We start from the raw sequence: 19,485 nt of genomic DNA, 5'->3' as shown, positions 1-19,485 counted from the left end.
TTTTTTATTATAACTTTTAATGAAGGCATTATGGTCAGTAGTATACAGTTAATAAGAAATAAATCATTTATATTGATTGGTAATAGCTCATTGGCTAGGAACCACCCACAGCACAACTTTGTATTGCTGTTCCGTGTTGAAAGGTCAATGAGGCAGTGTAATTACATGTACAAGAAATAACATGATGGTCAATTATAATATTAAGAATGGCTTATCTTTTAGCTTCCGACTCCGCAAAGAGAATATATTATTTTATGAAAGGCTGTTTGACTTATACATTTGCCGGTTAAAGCTCATGACAAAAAAAAAATTGATTGATAATACGCTTTAATCTAAATAATATAACAAATATAAAACTTGTATAACGTGGACGTAATAAAAGTTGATTTTTGTACAGGATTAAAAACAAATAAATAATACTGAGACTCAAGCTAGTCTTTATCAATAGTTACAATATCAATGTATTCCGAATCGGTAGAAGTTAACTTACATTTGATTGTAAAATGACGATTACGAATATCGATTTTTATTTAATTATTCCATACGTTATACGGACAGATGAGTGATTGTTAGATTTTTCTTAACTTTGCCATTTCAATTCTTATATTATTATATTCTTTTCAACGTACATGTTGAAGCATAATATATACTAATTTAAAGCTAAGTATAATATTCTAACTAAGCTAAGTTATAATTTTTAGTACATATTTTTTTATCTATTCGTACGTATAAATAAGCGAAATAACACTCACCGCGAAATCTCCTAAGCTATCTGCCCAATTTATTTGAAATTTGTCATAGTTACTCCTTAGACGCAGTTCTCAGACTCCGTTCTTAGTGAGCGCGCTAAGAACGGATTTTATGCTAATCCTATCCAAAATACATTTTTCTTCTTATCTACCCGTGTAAAGGCGTGTAAAGATTAGCTAATGTAGATATATAAAACCACTGTATGACAGGGATAATTTTTTGTGTATCAAATTAATAATTTTACGGTTACAATACGTTAAACGTTAGTTATCATGAAGACAGGAGAGAGTAAAATACAAATATTTTACTTATTAAGCTTAGAGAAATATTCCTAAAAATTATACAATTTTAACATACGACCTATCCAATATAAATCTAAGCGAATCGTTAAAACATATTATATTTATTCATATATACCGATTTAGTAAAACGATTACGTAATGAAATCGAAATTAAAATTACCCTGGTTTCTCGATGAAAATACATTACTGTTAGTTACAACAGAAGCCTATATTAGTATCTGAAATAGCTATTTAAGAAATTGAGGGGACTATTAGGTAATATAGAACTCGCTATCGGGTGTAATAAACGGCTAAATGCGGTGCAATTATTAACCTCTATATCAAAGGTAGGTACTATCATGGAAATGGTATCTATTTTATTCAGTGATTGATATTATGATCGCGCGGAGGCGGGAGGGCACGCGAGGGCGGACGTGGGTGGCCGGAAGGAAAACTCAACTTTTAGTCGACCTTAGAAGAGAATCGAAATCTTAAATTTACAAATTAATGGTATACAACAAAAATGTCTTAGATGTTATGTTTTCACTCCTTATTGTGACCTTTAGCCTTTGCGTGGAAAATTCGAAACAATGTTTTGTTAAGTAATACGAAATACGTGTTCTATACTCTACTTTAAGAGTTTATTTATAGTACATATGTGGAGTGCATTTGAAATTTAAGATGTGAAAAATCTTGTTAGGTTTCCTATACAGTGTCGCGTTAAGGACAATTACACGAGTGTAAGGAAATTACACAATTACAATAAATTATCCAATGGTCCCAATTCACTATAACCATTATTGATTAAGGAAAACATATAAACATTTTTATGAAAATGCCGGAAACGAACAATTTCTTACTTTTATTTTCAACATTTTTTTTAATAACAATAAATAAAGCTATTTTCTACCAAACGGTAGGAAATTCAATTGACAAACGGAGGAGAAAAAGTTACAGAACTATTTTTTCTATGTCTATTTACATACATATATTAACTTATTTGTAAACCTCTACCATCGGTTATCAAAACACAATCAACTAACGAGTAATTCCGTTAGCTTCAGGAAACGTCTTCTAGTTTTGATTAAATATTTAAGGTGTTTTCGAGTGCTAACAGTCGCGTTCAGAGCATTTCCGGTGACAGCATAGCACACGCCAAACCGGTTGTGGCAGTAACTTCGCGCACATAAGTCGGCAATAGATATTAATGTAGGGTATTATATTTTATTCTAAATTGTAAAGTCAAACCAAATAATACAATATATAAATTAAAATTATCAATTAATAAAGCTGGATTTTTTTATAAAGTATATATAAATATATATAATATAAGTATATATAGACAGTATTATCGATTTAAAGTGTTACGTCCTCTTAATTATAAAGATTATATGATATATTTAGATAATATTTTTTATTTAAAACGTGATTAAAATAATGTTATAATTAAAGCTTATAACTGAGTTATAATCTATTACTTACAAAATGCACGAAACTACCGATTGCTAGATTTCGAGTAGATTTATTGTTCATATACTTAATGTATACACATTTGAACAAATAATAACTTCTTAGTTTCTCGCTGGTTCAGTACAATCTACATTTCAAGCCGTTAGCACATGAAGATTTAAAATAGCTTGTAAATAAACAATTTCTATAAAGTATATTGATATGATATAATCGAATGTCAGTCAAGACAGTCTCAAGACTATTCTGTATGAAGTGTGTAATAACTAAAAAGAAATTGTCGAAGAACGGTTGATTAATTTACGACAGACTAGCTTCCTGTGATAAAAAACATTCAAGTTGGTGATCCAACCTGACCAACGGAATTTGGACTCGCCTTTATTTTTAAATATATTAATGAAATTCGACATTTAACGACTTCGATCGTAGACTTTAATGTCTGTATGTTTATTTACATTGTATATTACGTACAATTATATCATTATAAAGATATAAAACTTTCCTAATAGCATATTTTTACCTACTCACTAATATAAAACTATATTATATATTGTTAAGATGTTTTTAAAATAGGTATATTTTTTTAAGGCCTCATAGACATTGTTCTGAATGCTCTAGTAATTTAGGGTTAATTTATATGAAACATCGATGACAGGCAAGTACAAATTTACTATGGGTAAATTTGGCCGATTAGGCTTGGGCCGGGGGGTATTATTTAGGGTGCGGGAAATTTTGGTGAGAATTTTTTAGTAATCGTGTCCTCTTTTAATCCACACGTAAACCTTTGAAATCTCTAAAGTATGCCATAGAATCTCGCAAAAAGGAGGGGGCAAAAATATTTAATCTTACTTGTGAAGTCAAGGTATCAGATTTGTCGCTGATGACCAGAGAATAGTTCATAGATACCATATAGATTACTAATATATTTGAATACCGTATTTTTATAACATTTTTTTTTATTTCATATGAATTCGCAGCTTAAATCGTCTAAGTGTTACATTTATAAACGCACAGGGAGCAATGCTACTCTCACTAAGATGCTTTACTTCTTTTTCAATAATAGAAAGAAAATGGCTGTCATTGCTGACAAATAAAATTTTAATATTTATTTGGTATATGTGTGTCGAATATTTTAAGGTAATTTTCCCATTTCCACTCATCAATTAGTGCTGAATCTTATTATTTAAGTACACAATCTAGTATATTCTATAATGTAATCAGAGTACTCTCTGTACGCAGACAATTATTAGATCTCTCTTTCCTATTTAAGATAATTCGTAACGAGATCGACTGTACTTACTTACTTGAAAAGATATACTATCGTATTCCAAGGCGCAATGTTCGTAGTTTTCTGGGCACTTTTGATGTCAGAATATCAAAAACGAAATTAGGATGTAATGCACCAATGCCTAGATCATCACGGTTGTACAATGGTTTTTGTCAAGATCTAGATATTTTTAATGACTCTGCCATGATTTATCGTAAACGGGCGCTAGAATTGTTGAGAGATGCAAATAAATAATAAATAAATAAATAAATAATAAATAATGTTATCTTAATTTTATTTTGTATTAATTAGTATATTTTTAGTAATTTTTTTGTAACGTAAACTTTGCATGAATTTAATGAATTATTTAATTTTAATTTGTACCTATATCAATTTCAAACTATTTGTGTTATTAATTTTAATTTTATTAAGTGCATGTTTATTTTTTTATGATCTTTAATTTGTACCAATTTGGACTTTTTTTTTTTTAATCTTTCTACTCATGTTGCTATAATTATGTGTTAATGTATTTTTAAAACAAATATTGTAATTGTTGTGGCTACTTTAAAAAGCTTCACATGTTAGCTATTTTCACTAAATTGTTTTACATTTGTTATTAAAACATGTAGTAGCTACTAGTGGTCCTTAAAATAAATAAAATAAAAAATAAAATAAAATGTAATTTTTTTTATTTGGAAAAGGTTATACATGTTACTAAGTATGTTCTTTTTTGTTATAATGTATGCTACATTTTCACTCCCTTAACTTATATAATTAATATCTAAAAAAAGGATTTAAGCAGTTTTATGTGTAATAATAATAAATATTGAATCATACATAAAAATTGAAATAGTTTATAATAAATTTAAAAATTACATTCAAATAATTGTTACTGTTTATATCTTTATCGGCTGTGGTTAACCGGAATTAATCACCTTTGAATGAGACTCCTCATTCTGAGAACGTTCTGTTGTTCATTAATAGAAATTAATCATCATTGCTTATTATTGAACCAAATTGTTTATTTCAATTGTGCAAATGGAAAATATAAGTTTGATAAGGGAATAAGCGATAAAAAGATGGAGTTCCATTTCTATTTTTTTTTACAATGTGGATGATAGAGACATGGCATATTAGAACCTAATTATTTATTTTAATAGTTTCCATGACTTGCCGTAGTTGACACCGACTCCACAATTAATTGGTGGTAACTTCAAAATCAAGTATCGAAAAATTTGAAAAATAACGACATATATTTTTATATCCTTTATTGTTTTATATAATATTGTTTTTATTTCAATACATACATCGTTGATCCGTATTAAATTGTATATTTGTCTTTTTTTATACTAATGCTTGTTGTATTGCGCGAAATAATTAATTTTCGAACTAAGTTCGATATTTCTTTTAAGTATAATCAATCCATCATAATTAATGTTCATTAAAATTCATCTAGTAGATAAGAGGCTCAAATTCATCTAGTAGGAACATGCGTAAGTAGACAGTGGGTTATACAAGAGTGTTTGAAGAAAGCGTTGTTTTAGATCTTAATATCGATAATCGATAATGATATCAAAAAAACAAAAATATTAAGACGTTCTTTTTACAATGATTTATTATTCATATAATGTAATACATACTAGTATTGCAATGATATGTGTATATTCTATTATCAGTAATATTTTTTAAATATATTTTTTATTAAGATAACCTTAAGCAATCAACAATGTAATACAAGCAAATTATATAGTTACATAAAAGATTAATTTACTTGTTTTAAATGTGCATAACATACGTTCTATCTGAACTCTAACCTTGTTTCTATTACATGTAGGTGTATTTCTATACCTCGCAAACTGAAACTGTTACCTAACTAGAATTATGAGAAAGCAAAAAGCAAAAGTAGTGCGTCGCTCGGCAAAAAGTCGTATGGTTTTGTATTAGTTTTTTAGGTTTTTGCGAAAATATGTTTTCAAAATGCCTAATGTTCACACTTTAGGGAAACTAAAATTTTTGGATTGGATTTTACTAAGCGGCTATCTCCAAACATAAGTATTCTAATTTTAACTTAGGTCAAGTTTTCTTTTAAATCTGTACATTTACGCCTACGGTATGCCCACTAGTTATTGAAACTGTTTGAAGAAAAATTATTTTATATTCATAAGATATTAAAAATTATAAACAATCATACATTGTTTTTTAAAACTTTTTAAGCAGTGAACATATTTTATTGAATAAGATAAAAAAGTCCACGAGTCAAAAACTCTTCAGTCATACGAAATCAATTGTTAATTTGCTTTGTACATATTTTTGCAAGTAAGAATTTTTCACAGCCGCAATAAAATAACCGGGACCACCCAAGATAAGCCAAAAAACTCAAAGCTGTATCTGGTGACGTTCACTTTATTTCTGTAATCCTTTGTCAAAATTAAGAATGCAGTTTCTACCAAACTTGGCGCGGTATGTAGTGTAATCATTTATAAGGAAATAATATAAATCCTTACTAACATTATTAATGCGAAAGTGACTTTGTTTATTTATTATGCGTTCACGTTTTAACTACTCAACCGATTATGGTGAAATTTTGCATATATGTTGTCAGGGATACAGAAAAGGTCATATGATACCTAATATTACCTACCGCCTCGCGGGCGAATCCATTGGTGGATAGTAGTATGATTTAAAACGTTGTTTTATACCAAATATTTTTTTAAAGATTTGTTATTAGATAAGCTCATATAGTTGTTATAAATTAGGTTTGATATATTAAACAAACAAATAGTCTCCGATATCAACGATTCGAGCAAATAATATGTTCAGGTCAAACGGCAGTCGCCTTCTTAGGTAAAGGGTTATAAACCAGTAGTTAGTGTGAGATGGGATAATAATTTGTTTATATAAATTAGACGCGGTTGCGCGTGGGCAGAAGGTGAGAGGGAAGTGTCGCGTGCGCAGCCTACGCAATCGTGCAGCCTTTATTTTTCAACTTAGTTTGACCGCCTTGTCGAAATTAAGCACTGGCGCCGGTCTCGGCCTTATCTATTAATTATTAATTAGTTTCAGTTACTATTGATTTACTTTTCAGTTAGTTTGCGTTCTGTTTTAAATATAATAAATAAATAATGTCATGTTTGATTTATATTCTAGACATATTTCAATTTTGATGTCGCTCAAAAGTAGAAAAGATAAGCCACTTCAGCTTGTTAAGTGATCTCTCTGGCATTAAACGGAGAATATTGAGAGCATCCAACGAGGTGAAAGATCAAAGATGTTATGCATTTAGTTTTTATTACATTTTCTTTGCCTTTTATAAATGAAAGCAACAGATTGATGACTTTTCAGATAGAAATTGAGAATATAATAATTAAGTCGTCTTATTTGAAATTAAATGTCGTTCCGTTTTTTTTGCGACTATTTATTACATAGAACTAGAACATGCAAAAATAATTTTTATGTTCCTTCATAGATATAAGGTATCAATACATTTAATTATATACTATACTAACATAATCATTAATAATATATATTTTGCCCGATTATATTTAAGACATCTAACGCCATCTAGTACTGTGTTCGGAACTGCGTAGCTGCGACTGGTCCACAAAGGTTTTTTCCACGGAGCCAGTTCGCAAAATGGAAGCGGCCGCGAGATGAAGGAACGTTAGGTAAAAAATTATTTCCGTCCTCTTGTTCGTATAACAAGTTCATATAGCGATGTGCACCTGTCCCGCGAGGTGGCGTTGGCGGCTTGTAACCTGAAAATTTAGTAAGAATAATAAATAACATCAATAGATATGTATAATTGTTTTTCCTTAGGAAACCACTAATCAATAAATAATACTTTAAAGTATATTTACCTCTATAATCAATACCGACGGTTTTAACTGTCTCCTTGGATTTCAGAGCAAGACCCTTAAAAAAAGAAACAGAGTATCAATCACCAACTTTTGTGTAACAGCTATACCTACTAATATTATAAATGCGTAAGTAACTTTGCCTGTATATCTATAACGTTTTAACGATTGAACAACTGAACCGATTTTGATGAAATATAGTACGCAGCAAGTTTGAACACAAAGGACGGACATAGGCTACTTTTCCCTGGAGTCCCACCCATTTCCACCTTACAAGCAGGTGAAGCCACTGTCGGCAACTAGTTATCCTAATTGATTGATGATTAGAAAATACTTACTGGAATATTTGATTTAATCATGTGCAGATAAAATTCTCCTTCCAATTGAGGAGGCGCATCTGGATCGACCATAATAATAGTGTAAAACTTTTTCTGAAAAAAGATATATAACGATAATAATATATAACTGAAAAAAAAAGATGATAAATTGAGAACCTCCTTCTTTTTAACCTCATACAGAAATTTAAGCAAATTTGTTGATAGGTATTTGTAGATAAGATATTAAAAGAACGTTTTGTTGCCATTTTAATTTCAAGTTGACAATATTCTTAACAGTAGCAGCAAGTAAACTACTAAGCCGTTTACACCATTAAAGAATACGGCGACATTTTTGCCTAATGTATTGGTTGAAAATTGGCTTGTTAATTACGTAGTCTACGGTAACGGTGATTTATAAGTAATGTTGTCTCTGCAAGTAATGCGAGCTTCATTAAATCAAATTGTTCGAATATGTTGTTTGCAAAAAGATGCATCTGAGGGCCATGGTGGAACCTCAAGGTACACCGGTGGCCATGTGAGATGAAGATAAAGGAAGATACTTTATTATATGCAGTATCGTATGGAGTTAACTAAAAACTAGACTCATATGAGGAGCACGAGACTTTGTAGTTATGCTAGACTTTGTTAAATATCTTTGACATCAAAATCGATGTAAAATCAAAATATTTTCTTGAAAATAAATACATTGTATGTATTGTTTAAATAATATAACTGTATCATTATCAGAATATAAAAAGTCGTTGCAAACAATTTTCTTGATGACATAGACACAATAATTTAAAAAATTATTGTTAAATATTACAATTCATTACACACCGAATCTGCTAATAAATATTGGAAAAGCGGTTCTTCAATAAAAACTTGTTTAGGTAACAGAACATCGCAGTTGTGATCGTTAACCATTGTACCACCAACACTTGTTATATTTAGGCCTAACAAACGATCGCATCCTTCTAATAGGCTTTTTACGTCCACTATTGCACATTGCTGTGAAGCACTGGAAAGCCTTATAAAAATGAATACTGGTATTAATTCCCAAATCATTTTAAAACAGTAGACTGACTACGAATGCTAAACTAAACTGAAATTGTAACCAATGCTATACGTAATATATTTATAAAACAACATTGTTTCATTTCATTGTTACGAGACTAATCATGGCAATTACTTTGGACGATAAACATTTTTTATTTTTCGTTTGATAGTCTGTATGTATATTATGTATTACGTTGGTTTGAAAATCAACTCTTTATGCACACAATCATTGAATTTGTTCTTTTTTTCTAACTTTAGAGAAGCTAATGAATAGTGAACTGTAACGTTTGTAGTTGAGCGACAAACAATATCTAACCTAAACTAGATTGTTGTTTAATATTTTAACATACTAATATTTATTTTGTCTTATTATGGTAACAATTTTTGATACTTTTGTTTTAAATTTCGGTATTTTACTATAGCAGGACTTTTTTATCCATAAAGAGTGTTCACCTTATTTGTATAGTTATATACCTTTTACTTTGTAGATATTATGTACCTAACCTTTTTAGTGACTTATTATGGAGTGTAGTGCTAAGAAAAAGTGTCTTATATGGATCTTCATCCGAAAAAGTTTCAACCGAAATGTATTAAATTTATTTATTCCATATATTGCTAAAATTTGTTTTACCCGAAATTAACATTTATGTGTTTATTCAATTAACAAAATAATTTGAAAATAGCGCCTTATAAAGACAAATTTTCTCTCTCAAATTCTGTTTTTCACTGGTCAGTATTAGCGCGTTCATTTTTTGAAGTGCCACCAAAATTAAACACATTTTGAGGGATACTTTTTATACACAGATATACTTCTCCTAACACTTTACTCTAGACACCATTGATGCCAACTTGGGGTTTACCCCCCAAATTTGGAGGGAATCAAGATGTCCAGAGGATTTTTAGGGGGTATATTTATTTAGGGGGTCTATTATTCAAGATTTTTTATTTTCAATTTATATTAATCCTCGAACCCAACCAAAAGTCTAAACCAAATATAAACTCCAAGCGTGGCTATAATTGAAATATCAAAAAACTATAATATATTGAAATTGAAATAATAGTACAACGGTCAGCGGGCTTGTACACGTACTGGTCAAAGTAATTTTTTTTTTTCAAATGTCACGTCTTTTGATGAAAATATTTCTGTTAACTCTGTTTACGTTTTCTATAAATTAAATTTAAACAATCTCTTAAAATTTTAAAGATTATGCTTTAAACTATTTTTCTTCATTAAATCTAATTTATACCTCTAATGTACTTAATGTTGCCATACTAAAAAAACATTTATTACAATCAATAAAATATATACATACACACAATATACACTTAATGTTTAACAATAACATATATAAGAACCGTAGATTATTTTAAAATAATATTTTGTAAAAGTGAATTTACTCTCGTTATACAATAACGTGATCTACTTTTTTTAAGTTTACAAAATGGCGGCTTAAACAAACGGTTACATTCAGTCACAAGGCTCGCGTACAAAAATATTTGTCGCAAACATTATGCACTATACATCCATATTCTCACCACATATACCGTGTTTTACAAATACATATATCTACATAAATGTTATAATTAGGAATAATCCTTCACAAAAGCACCGATATGTTGAAATGGACTAAGATTTTTTTTATCTATACAACTAAATTGTTTCTAATATTTTTAGAATATCATTTCTATTACCTAGGGACAATTAAAAACGCCTGTTTTACCATATTTATTTATTAATGAAAAACATATTTGATAATGAATGATTATAATAAAATAATACTCATCACTTTCGCTCTTATTATATTATGCGTATTTTAGTAAGAAACAACAGATGTGAATAATATGAAGGCGGTATTTAAATCCATTATCTTTACATTCGTGATTCATTTACACATGATTAAACTAACACTTACACATAATAAAATTGAGGATAGTTGCTTAAACATTTTATATTAGGAAGAGCTTTTTTTACCCTTGCATATATTTCTTTTTTATTTTTAACTAAATTCTTTTGTTTAAGATGATAGTTATGTTGCAGATTTATTGATTCTAAAGCCACCGATGAATTTGTTGACTTAAGTGCATCGAGAAGTAATTCTGCCGCATTGTGATGACATTGTATAGCCTCATCATATCTGTTGTGTTTCAAGTGGGCTTCAGCTCGTCTGTGCTGTTGATGGGCCTAGAAATAAACCATTTTGGAAACGCGTACACCAAAAAATGATAAAACAAAATTAAATTACTTACCAAGTTTAAAGGATGAAATTCCATTATGATTTTATCTTAAGAAGCAAATCAAAAGTTGATAGTAATTTATGTTCAGTGTTTTTTATGAAAGCTGTTTGTTTTTATTTTATTTCTTTGGACTATCTATACATATAGGTATGAGAAGAAGACAGACGTCCAGCACGAAATGACATTGACAAGTGACAGTGTCCAGCAGTGATGCCAACTCCTACAGAATGTTCCCCCTAGAAACAACTTCAAATACCCCTGAATATCGATTAGGAATCCCTAAATTTTTTGTTGTACACTCCGTTTGAGAGGTAATTTCATATACAAATTAAAAATACATTCAAGTAGTATAAAATAGATGTTGTGTTTATGCATTTTTCACATGTAGAAGTCACTTGGTACATAAATGTAATAATTGTATTAACCAGTTGATCAAGAGATACGTCTCTTGTATATGAAATTACCTCTCAAACCGAGTGTACAACAGGAGATGGCATCACTGCTGGACACTGTCATTTGTCATTTCGTGCTGTGACGTCTGTCTTCTTCTAATACCTATATAGATAGTCCAAAGCAATGAAATAAAAACAAACAGCTTTCATAAAAAACACTGAACATAATTTACTATCAACTTTTGAATTGCTTTTTAAGATAAAATCATAATGGAATTTCATCCTTTAAACTTAGTAAGTAATTTAAATTTGTTTTTGTTGTACCATTATTTTATGTACGTGTTTCCAAAATGTTTTATTTCTAGGCCCATCAACAGCACAGACGAGCTGAAGCCCACTTGAAACACAACAGATATGATGAGGCTATACAATGTCATCACAATGCGGCAGAATTACTTCTCGATGCACTTAAGTCAACAAATTCATCGGTAGCTTTAGAATCAATAACTCTGCAACATAACTATCATCTTAAACAAAAGGATTTAGTTAAAAATAAAAAAGAACAATATGCAAGGGTAAAAAAAGCTCTTGATAATATAAAATGTTTAAGCAATGATCCTCAATTTAACCTTAATGGTAATGATATTTCAACATTACAAGTTGCAATTTATAAGGCTGTCAATGAATCTGGTAATTTATTAAACATATTGTCTGTTAAATGTGAACAGTCTAATGAAAAAAGCTCGGTTGATGTAACAGATGGCAATGTTGCAGAAAAATCACAGCAAATGATTGTAGAGGAAGTTCAAAGTCATAATCAAAATCTACAGACAATGGTAGAGCAACTTTTACTCCAAGTTGAAGTCATCAAAGATGACAACATAACCCTAAAGGAAAGAGTTAATTATTTAGAAAAGGAACGAGTCAAATATCTTAATATACAATCTCAGGATGAGTCATTAGAGAGAAATGACTTCTCCGCATTAAGTTTGCTTTCTGACGGTTATAGTAAAGACAGTTCCAGAGAACAAATGGGAAAACCGTTTCATGTAAATTTTTTTGAATGATTTAATCCACATAAGTATAAATTGTGTGTATTTATAAATATTGTTAATAAAGTTAGATATATTTTTTTTATGTAAATAATAGATTTATGATGCAAATTGATTTTGTAATTAAATCAATTGTATTCTCTGTTATTATTTTATTATACAAAATTGCAGCATGAAATAAAATACAATATATTTTTAGTAGATATGTATTGCATATTAGTCTTACACAAAAATAAAATGTTACTCTTATTTTAAATGTAAAAATAAATTTCCCAGTTAGTCTACCGGGAATAACTATTCTTATGTCTAAAAATTTATACTTTAACAAACAATACCTACCTATTAACATTTTATAGTTTTTGGTAACATGAAAAATACAGCAGTTGATAAAGAATATTAAAAAAAATATATATCAATTATAGACTTTAATCTGTGCCAAGTATTTATAGAAAATACTTAAAAATAGCTAGATTTTAAATTTTTGTAATTTTCGAAGCTCAGCCAATACATTAAAAATACAAGTATATGCGCAACTTATCATTTTAAAAGCTTTCCTAAATCTCTATGTAAGAATTTATTTAAAATTGAATACCCTACTACTTATTAACATTTCTATGGTTTTGGTCTTCATAACTTGTCTATCACAAATAACATCAGTGAAATTTGTTATTAAAAATAACTCCTACTTACAAGTTTTTTAGTAATAAATCTAAGGCATATTTAAACATTTTTCATATTTTTACTATTTAGAAAACAGCAAGTAAATATTCTTAAATCCGTCCAGTTCCAAAAAATATGACAAATCCTAAAATACTTAAAAGAATCCATTATACATTAAGAATATTATTTTAACACTAGAACATCTAACTATATTTAATGTTCGTTATTATTCTATTGACAAGGCTTCATATTGAAAATGAACAATAATTATGCATCTATATAGATTAATATAACTACAATCTTATACATCATAACTTTTCGTAAGAAGGTGAAATATTCTGAAGCCTTTTATTCAAATCATCAACACGAAACATTATATATTTATAAATAGCATAATAATACAATACTTTAGACGTTTATGAACACTTGAATTTTTTAGTAATTTAAAATATTTCAGAATACGATGAAATTAGGCACTATAATGGCAAATCACATTCCAAAATGCACAATATTATGTATAAACTCACAACCACATATAGAAAATAAAGTAAATATTATTATTTAAAAATGTTTCATATATTCTTAATATATCGTTACGATTACACTAAAATTTGCAAAAAAAAGGTTTTATATAAATCAAGTTTTTTTACTATTTAATTGAAACAAATGATACAACTGGAATGAATAGTAATGTAATTGTAAGTGTATGCATTTGGTTGAGATTCATCTAAAACATTTATCACATTAATTTCCGACTACTAACTACATTTAACAACTAAAATGTTTTTTTTTTTTTATCAACCTTCATATACATATATTTTATCCATTATGGTATGTAATCCTTATTGATTTTAGTCAAGTTCAGTAATATTTTAGCTCTAACGTTTTTGTAATTAAACTGTTTCTGGTCAGGATATAATAAAACACAGTGCTTTTTATATAAAAATGATTGCTATCACCTGAAAAATATTTTAAACAATTTTAGTCATTCAAATTAAGCTTTGGTTGTTTGCAGCAGTTAAAATTAATTCATTTCTATTACTTCTATTAATCATGTTGTATATTTTTTTTTTTCAAATAACCAGTACTTAGTAGCCAGAAATAGTAAATAAAGAAAAACTTAGGGACAGTAGTTGTCAAAACAAAAAATATCAAATCATCAGTTGTTAATTTTACATTTTAACTTTTGTTTACATTCTAAAAAAATATTTGAGTTAGTTTGGAGTATTTTGTGTGTGTTATGTGTTATGAAAACTAGTGATGAGATGAATGTTTTTTTTATGTCTGCCCATTACGACTATTCGACTGGCATGCCATTTATTGATAATGGGGACTAGAGAATTTGGCTAGAATGTTGAACATTCTGTTAATGATATTACAAAGAAATGGACTATGTTTAATCTAAGTTATTTTTAATACTCTTATCTGTTATAATAATCAAATTGTGACTGCATCTACTTCAATATAAGCATATTTAGATACCTAAGATAGGTCAGTTAAGGCAGGTTTTAAAAATAATAACAATTAAAGATATACACCACTATTTTTTATGTGGTCACAATATGGTGGTCACTCCAACTTGAGAACCCTTCAGTCTAACAGTTGGAATTGCTTTGCAAAATTGTTCCTTCACAAATTATATTAAAGAATTTGACCCACCACTAGTGTAAAACATCAATGTTACATGAATGAAGAATATAATAGTCATATTCGAGTCCAATTTAGATATTTGGTAAATGTTGTATGAGCTTATTCTAGGGTGTGTATGGAGGAGGAGGTGGTAAGATAGAGAGATCATCAAAAGGAAAGTATTGTTGAGTGCCAAGGACTGGTGGTGCAAATGTTGGATGTGCAGTCGAGACATAGTTTGGGGTGGGTGTGTAAGGAGGTAGAGTAGGCACTGCTGGTGTTGGACCTACACTGTGGGCTTCATATCCATCCCAATCTTCCATTAGATTTCGTCTTTGCAAGTCTTCATCATTTGATAATGGCGCACCCCATAAATTTGCAGCCGATGCTAGAAGAGCTAGAGCACCTGTAGGAGTATTATTTAATTTTTTTATTACAGAATTATTATTAACATGACACATTGTAACGTAATTTTGACGTATGTTACATGGATGCATTATTTTAAAATAAATAAAACAAATTTATTAAAATTTATATAAACTGTAACTTGATATTTTATTTCAAAAAGTTGGCATTCAAAGGATTCAAAAAATATTTACACATTTAAATTTTGTATTTAGATTAGAAAATTTAACTTTAGTAATATTTATATTTATAACATTAATTTGTATCCATTTAGATAACAACTTATTGTTTTGTTAATCTTATTTTGTACAATTTTACTTTGGCACTTGTTAAGAATTAAAGAAAAGAAGAAGAAATTATTTAATGTAACTTAATTATATAAACTTTAAATGGATATAGTCATCCTGGCGCACGAGCATTTTGCATTTTGGAATTAATAATTTAGAAAATAGATTTACTATCTATTTGGTAAATCTATTGTATATGGGTACTTTTTCTGACTTCCAGAGCACTATTCTTTAGAATGTGGTAGGGCTTTGTGCACTGGTGGTAGGGCTTTGTGCAAGCTCGTCTGGGTAGGTACCACCCACTCATCAGATATTCTACCGCAAAACAGCAATACTTGATATTGTTGTGTTCCGGTTTGAAGGGTGAGTGAACCAGTGTAATTACAGGCACAAGGGACATAAAATCTTAGTTCCCAAGGTTGGTGGCGCATTGGATATGTAAGCGATGGTTGACATTTCTTACAATGCTAATGTCTAAGAGCGTTGGTGACCACTTACCATCAGGTGGCCCATATGCTCGTCCGCCTTCCTATTCTATAAAAAAAAAAAAAAAAAAGAGGTTTGTTTAATTTCTATTTTTCCATCTCTACCGATTTTTATTTTTATTTGCCTCTTTTGAATCTTAAATTTAACTTAACAATTTTATAACCCTACACCCACATAAAATTAAATATTACAACATTAATTTAATTATACTTTTAACTAATTTTGAAAAACTTTAATTTCTAGTACTATTTTACTAATTTGAGAAAAATATTGTACTTTTAAATTTAGTTCAATCCTGCAAAATTATGGTTTAAAAGTGCTTCTAAGAGCCAAGTAGAATTAGTTATATTTGATTATCAAAATCGAAATAGTTGGGAGTCGTTCAGATTATGAATTAGTTGTAAATGAAAATTGACATTCTAATATTTCAACCAAAATGAACATTAAAAAAAACACTTTAAAATAACATGGTTTGTACGATATAAAAGTCAAAATATGAACATGATTTTTTATTACAGATAGTAAGCGATATATATATATTTTAATATATGAAATTAATGAATTATGTGTTCAATTTAATATTTTGAAGTTAATAGTAAAAACTTCAAGACACCACAAACCTGCTCCTGTTATTGTGTAGAATCCATATTCATAATCAACTTGTATTGTATTAGGATCACTATTGTTTGTGTTTCCTAAGACGACAGTTGTATAATAACAAACTCCGACTATAGCGATGACCCAAAAAACACACATGATACTAGGGACGGCATTCCTTCGTAGCATTTTGATTGCTTTGCTGTTCAAACTAATAAGATTAATCAGGACTCCGATACAAGAACACAATAGCACCATGAAACAAAGTAATATCAAAATTCTCATGAGCAATATAATTTCTGGTGTTGTACATGGTGGAAGACCTGAAAATACAGATAAAAAAGTTTCATCAGTATCATGATGATTATTTTCTTCTGTTTACTTGATCTACATAATAAAATTCAACCTTAGTGATTTTTTTTTAATTTGTTCCATAAAGTAATCTCAATAAATTTAAGAATAAATTTCAATTCAAGCTTACTATTAGTCAATATTTATTGCAAAAAAATTACTAAATGATCTAATATTACAGATTGACTCATCTCAATATGATTTGTATCACACAGACACGTTAATAATATAGCCAAGCACCACTGATTTTTCATGTGCTTAATTTATAGCTCTAATTAATCTCATGCTTGGTGGTGTTGAAAAACATAGTGAGGTAACCAGCATGTCATGAAAATTCACATATGTATCCACCAACTGGCATTTGAGCAGCATGGTAAGATAAGATAACAGGAGATCTTATTTTGCTTTTTAGATGAGTGAAACAAAATCTTCTTCTTCCTGCCCTTATCCCACTACGCGGGGTCGGCATAACATTTATTTTCCTTCCACTTCTCTCTGCCACTCGTCATCTCAGTCCTTTCATACACATATCTTTTCTTACGCAATCCATCCACACTTTCTTTGGCCTCCCCGTCCTCTATATCCATCAACATTCATACTCATCACCATCATAAGTGAAACAAAATATTCATTGATAAATATTTATACATACCATTAAAATCTGATCTGTTTAAAGGATCAAATTCTGTCTGTATAGCTATTTGATTGTTGTCATCATCTTCATCAAAAGTGAAGAATTGTGTCAATGAAAGGCTTTGGGTACAATGCAATCCCTTAATTTTAAACCAACTTGGTTGCACTAGTGCTGCGCAAGTCAACAAGAATGTTAAAGCATTGAAACTTGCTGCAATTTTGTTCAATTCTTTATCCTTGAATGGTAATGTAATTTTTAGACCTGCAGATGGATAATAAATACATAATTAAAAAATTAAATCTCACAAACATACAACACCCAAAGAATAACTATTTTTTTTATATTATATATTTTTATTTATTTAAAAAAAATATACGTTTATTATACTAGATAGGTGATGGTTTTACATAGTGAGAATGGTTCCACTATTTATTGAATATTAAAATGTTATTAACTTTTAGTTATTAAAATACATATCTACCACAAGTTACAAGCTCTGCTAATGTTTACTTCTAAATAGCTAATTACTCGCGAAACGCTAAGTGGAATGTGAATTAGGATACGAATCTGTGGTGATGCTAACTTATAAATAGTATAAACTCCTCGGATCTTCGAGGGGGGCGAATTTATTTTTTATAAGTATGTAATCCATAAATAATGATTACAGAAAGTACGAAGTTCTAATGGTATTAATTCCTGGTACTAATTATGATTGTTGTTATCAAAATACAGGGAAACATTAACATTATATTTTATTATCTTGAAATACATTTCAATGGTTCAATAACAAAGTTAATTATCTCACTACAAAATTATTTTATAAAGTATTTCGTATTCTTTAAAAAAATATGATGGCTACGTACTGTTTTACAAAACACGTATTTAATTTCATTAAACCATTTGCTTATTTAATGTTAGGACGATATACCTCGAATCCAAGTAATGCAGCTCATCGTGATATAAGCACCATCGGAAAAAAACTCAAACAGAACTTTGAAAATCAATCGCAGCACTTACGAACACAAGGAAGATAAACAATTAGTACTAAATAATGTTTTGCGAATTAATTATCTACTAAAACTGCCTACTCTTGTCATTGTCGTATTTTACTTTGCATTTGACAGACACATAGAAAAAAAAATATTAACATCACATGATTGGTTGATTTAAACAAAATTGGAACTATCGGTCCTCTCTTTCTTACTTGTATTATAACTGCTACAGTAGCGCCACTTGTTGCTAATTTGTATATCTTCTATTTCATTTCCTAAATTCCTTTACACGCATTATTTAAAGTTAAGTTGCTTAGTAAAATAAATATAACCCATGAAAATTGTTTGCCTCAGAAAAATCACTAAATAAATAGTTAAATTTTCATCTACTCTACAGAATTGGAATTGCGATTCAAAGCAAACCAATGCATCACCGCCCTCGACTATGATTTGTACTGTAGCTATTTTTAATATAAATTCATTTATAATTAAGGCTTTAATAGAAATAAAGCACGAAAAAAAACTATTATAACTTAAAAATTATTATAATTAATCAAATTATATGCATTTGAACTTAATCGTAGACAGAAAAACTAATACACAAAGTGACCGTGTAACTGCGATTGAGACAGAGATAGTTTCTTAATGTTTGCATCTAATGTTATCTTAGTATACTGCATTCCCTATTTTGGGGGATAAAATATTTTGAGGATTCAATTAAAACGAGATTTTTAAAATTTGGCTTTTTAATATTTATTATATATTTAATAATT

The 19,485-nt window shown here is 29.0% G+C and overlaps 5 protein-coding genes across 5 annotated transcripts in view; 2 read left to right on the top strand and 3 right to left on the bottom strand.

Moving 5' to 3' along the window:
* The window catches only part of LOC126772258 (uncharacterized), a 347,965-nt gene that overhangs the window by 198,707 nt on the left and 129,773 nt on the right, over nt 1–19,485 (bottom strand). The window lies entirely within an intron of this gene.
* LOC126772183 (kelch-like protein 5) overlaps nt 1–19,485 on the top strand; it is a 343,872-nt gene that overhangs the window by 240,355 nt on the left and 84,032 nt on the right. The gene's annotated exons all lie outside the window — the stretch shown is intronic.
* On the bottom strand, nt 5,517–9,028 carry LOC126772270 (phosphatidylethanolamine-binding protein 4-like). Its single transcript, XM_050492561.1, has 4 exons — nt 8,774–9,028; nt 7,958–8,050; nt 7,623–7,677; nt 5,517–7,520 (listed from the first exon to the last, which is right to left on the bottom strand). Exons 1-4 carry the CDS (start codon nt 8,999–9,001, stop codon nt 7,327–7,329), a joined length of 570 nt encoding a protein of 189 aa, XP_050348518.1. The 5' UTR covers nt 9,002–9,028; the 3' UTR covers nt 5,517–7,326.
* LOC126772251 (nuclear receptor-binding factor 2) lies at nt 11,751–12,813 on the top strand. The gene is made up of 2 exons (XM_050492529.1): nt 11,751–11,913; nt 11,985–12,813. The coding sequence occupies exons 1-2, from the start codon at nt 11,890–11,892 to the stop codon at nt 12,684–12,686; spliced, it is 726 nt and encodes a 241-aa protein (XP_050348486.1). The 5' UTR covers nt 11,751–11,889; the 3' UTR covers nt 12,687–12,813.
* Nucleotides 14,087–18,830, bottom strand: LOC126772236 (transmembrane protein 127-like). The gene is made up of 4 exons (XM_050492514.1): nt 18,649–18,830; nt 17,739–17,981; nt 16,759–17,058; nt 14,087–15,366 (listed from the first exon to the last, which is right to left on the bottom strand). The coding sequence occupies exons 1-4, from the start codon at nt 18,671–18,673 to the stop codon at nt 15,086–15,088; spliced, it is 849 nt and encodes a 282-aa protein (XP_050348471.1). The 5' UTR covers nt 18,674–18,830; the 3' UTR covers nt 14,087–15,085.

The sequence above is a fragment of the Nymphalis io genome, chromosome 12 (genome assembly GCF_905147045.1).
Source record: "Nymphalis io chromosome 12, ilAglIoxx1.1, whole genome shotgun sequence".
Lineage (NCBI taxonomy): Eukaryota > Metazoa > Arthropoda > Insecta > Lepidoptera > Nymphalidae > Nymphalis > Nymphalis io.
Note: the sequence above shows the minus strand (reverse complement) of the source record. Positions and strands in the feature narration are given on the sequence as shown.

Coding starts and splice junctions, on each gene's coding strand:
- LOC126772236 (XM_050492514.1), bottom strand. CDS start 18,673: ATGAGCTGCATTACTTGGATTCGAG. Junction 17,982..18,648: donor CTGCATTACTTGGATTCGAG/GTATATCGTCCT, acceptor ATCCATCTGCAG/GTCTAAAAATTACATTACCA. Junction 15,367..16,758: donor CTACACAATAACAGGAGCAG/GTTTGTGGTGTC, acceptor ATACTCCTACAG/GTGCTCTAGCTCTTCTAGCA.
- LOC126772270 (XM_050492561.1), bottom strand. CDS start 9,001: ATGATTTGGGAATTAATACCAGTATTCATTTTTATAAGGCTTTCCAGT. Junction 8,051..8,773: donor AATATTTATTAGCAGATTCG/GTGTGTAATGAA, acceptor ATCTTTTTTCAG/AAAAAGTTTTACACTATTAT. Junction 7,521..7,622: donor CGTCGGTATTGATTATAGAG/GTAAATATACTT, acceptor CTAAATTTTCAG/GTTACAAGCCGCCAACGCCA.
- LOC126772251 (XM_050492529.1), top strand. CDS start 11,890: ATGGAATTTCATCCTTTAAACTTA. Junction 11,914..11,984: donor AATTTCATCCTTTAAACTTA/GTAAGTAATTTA, acceptor TTTTATTTCTAG/GCCCATCAACAGCACAGACG.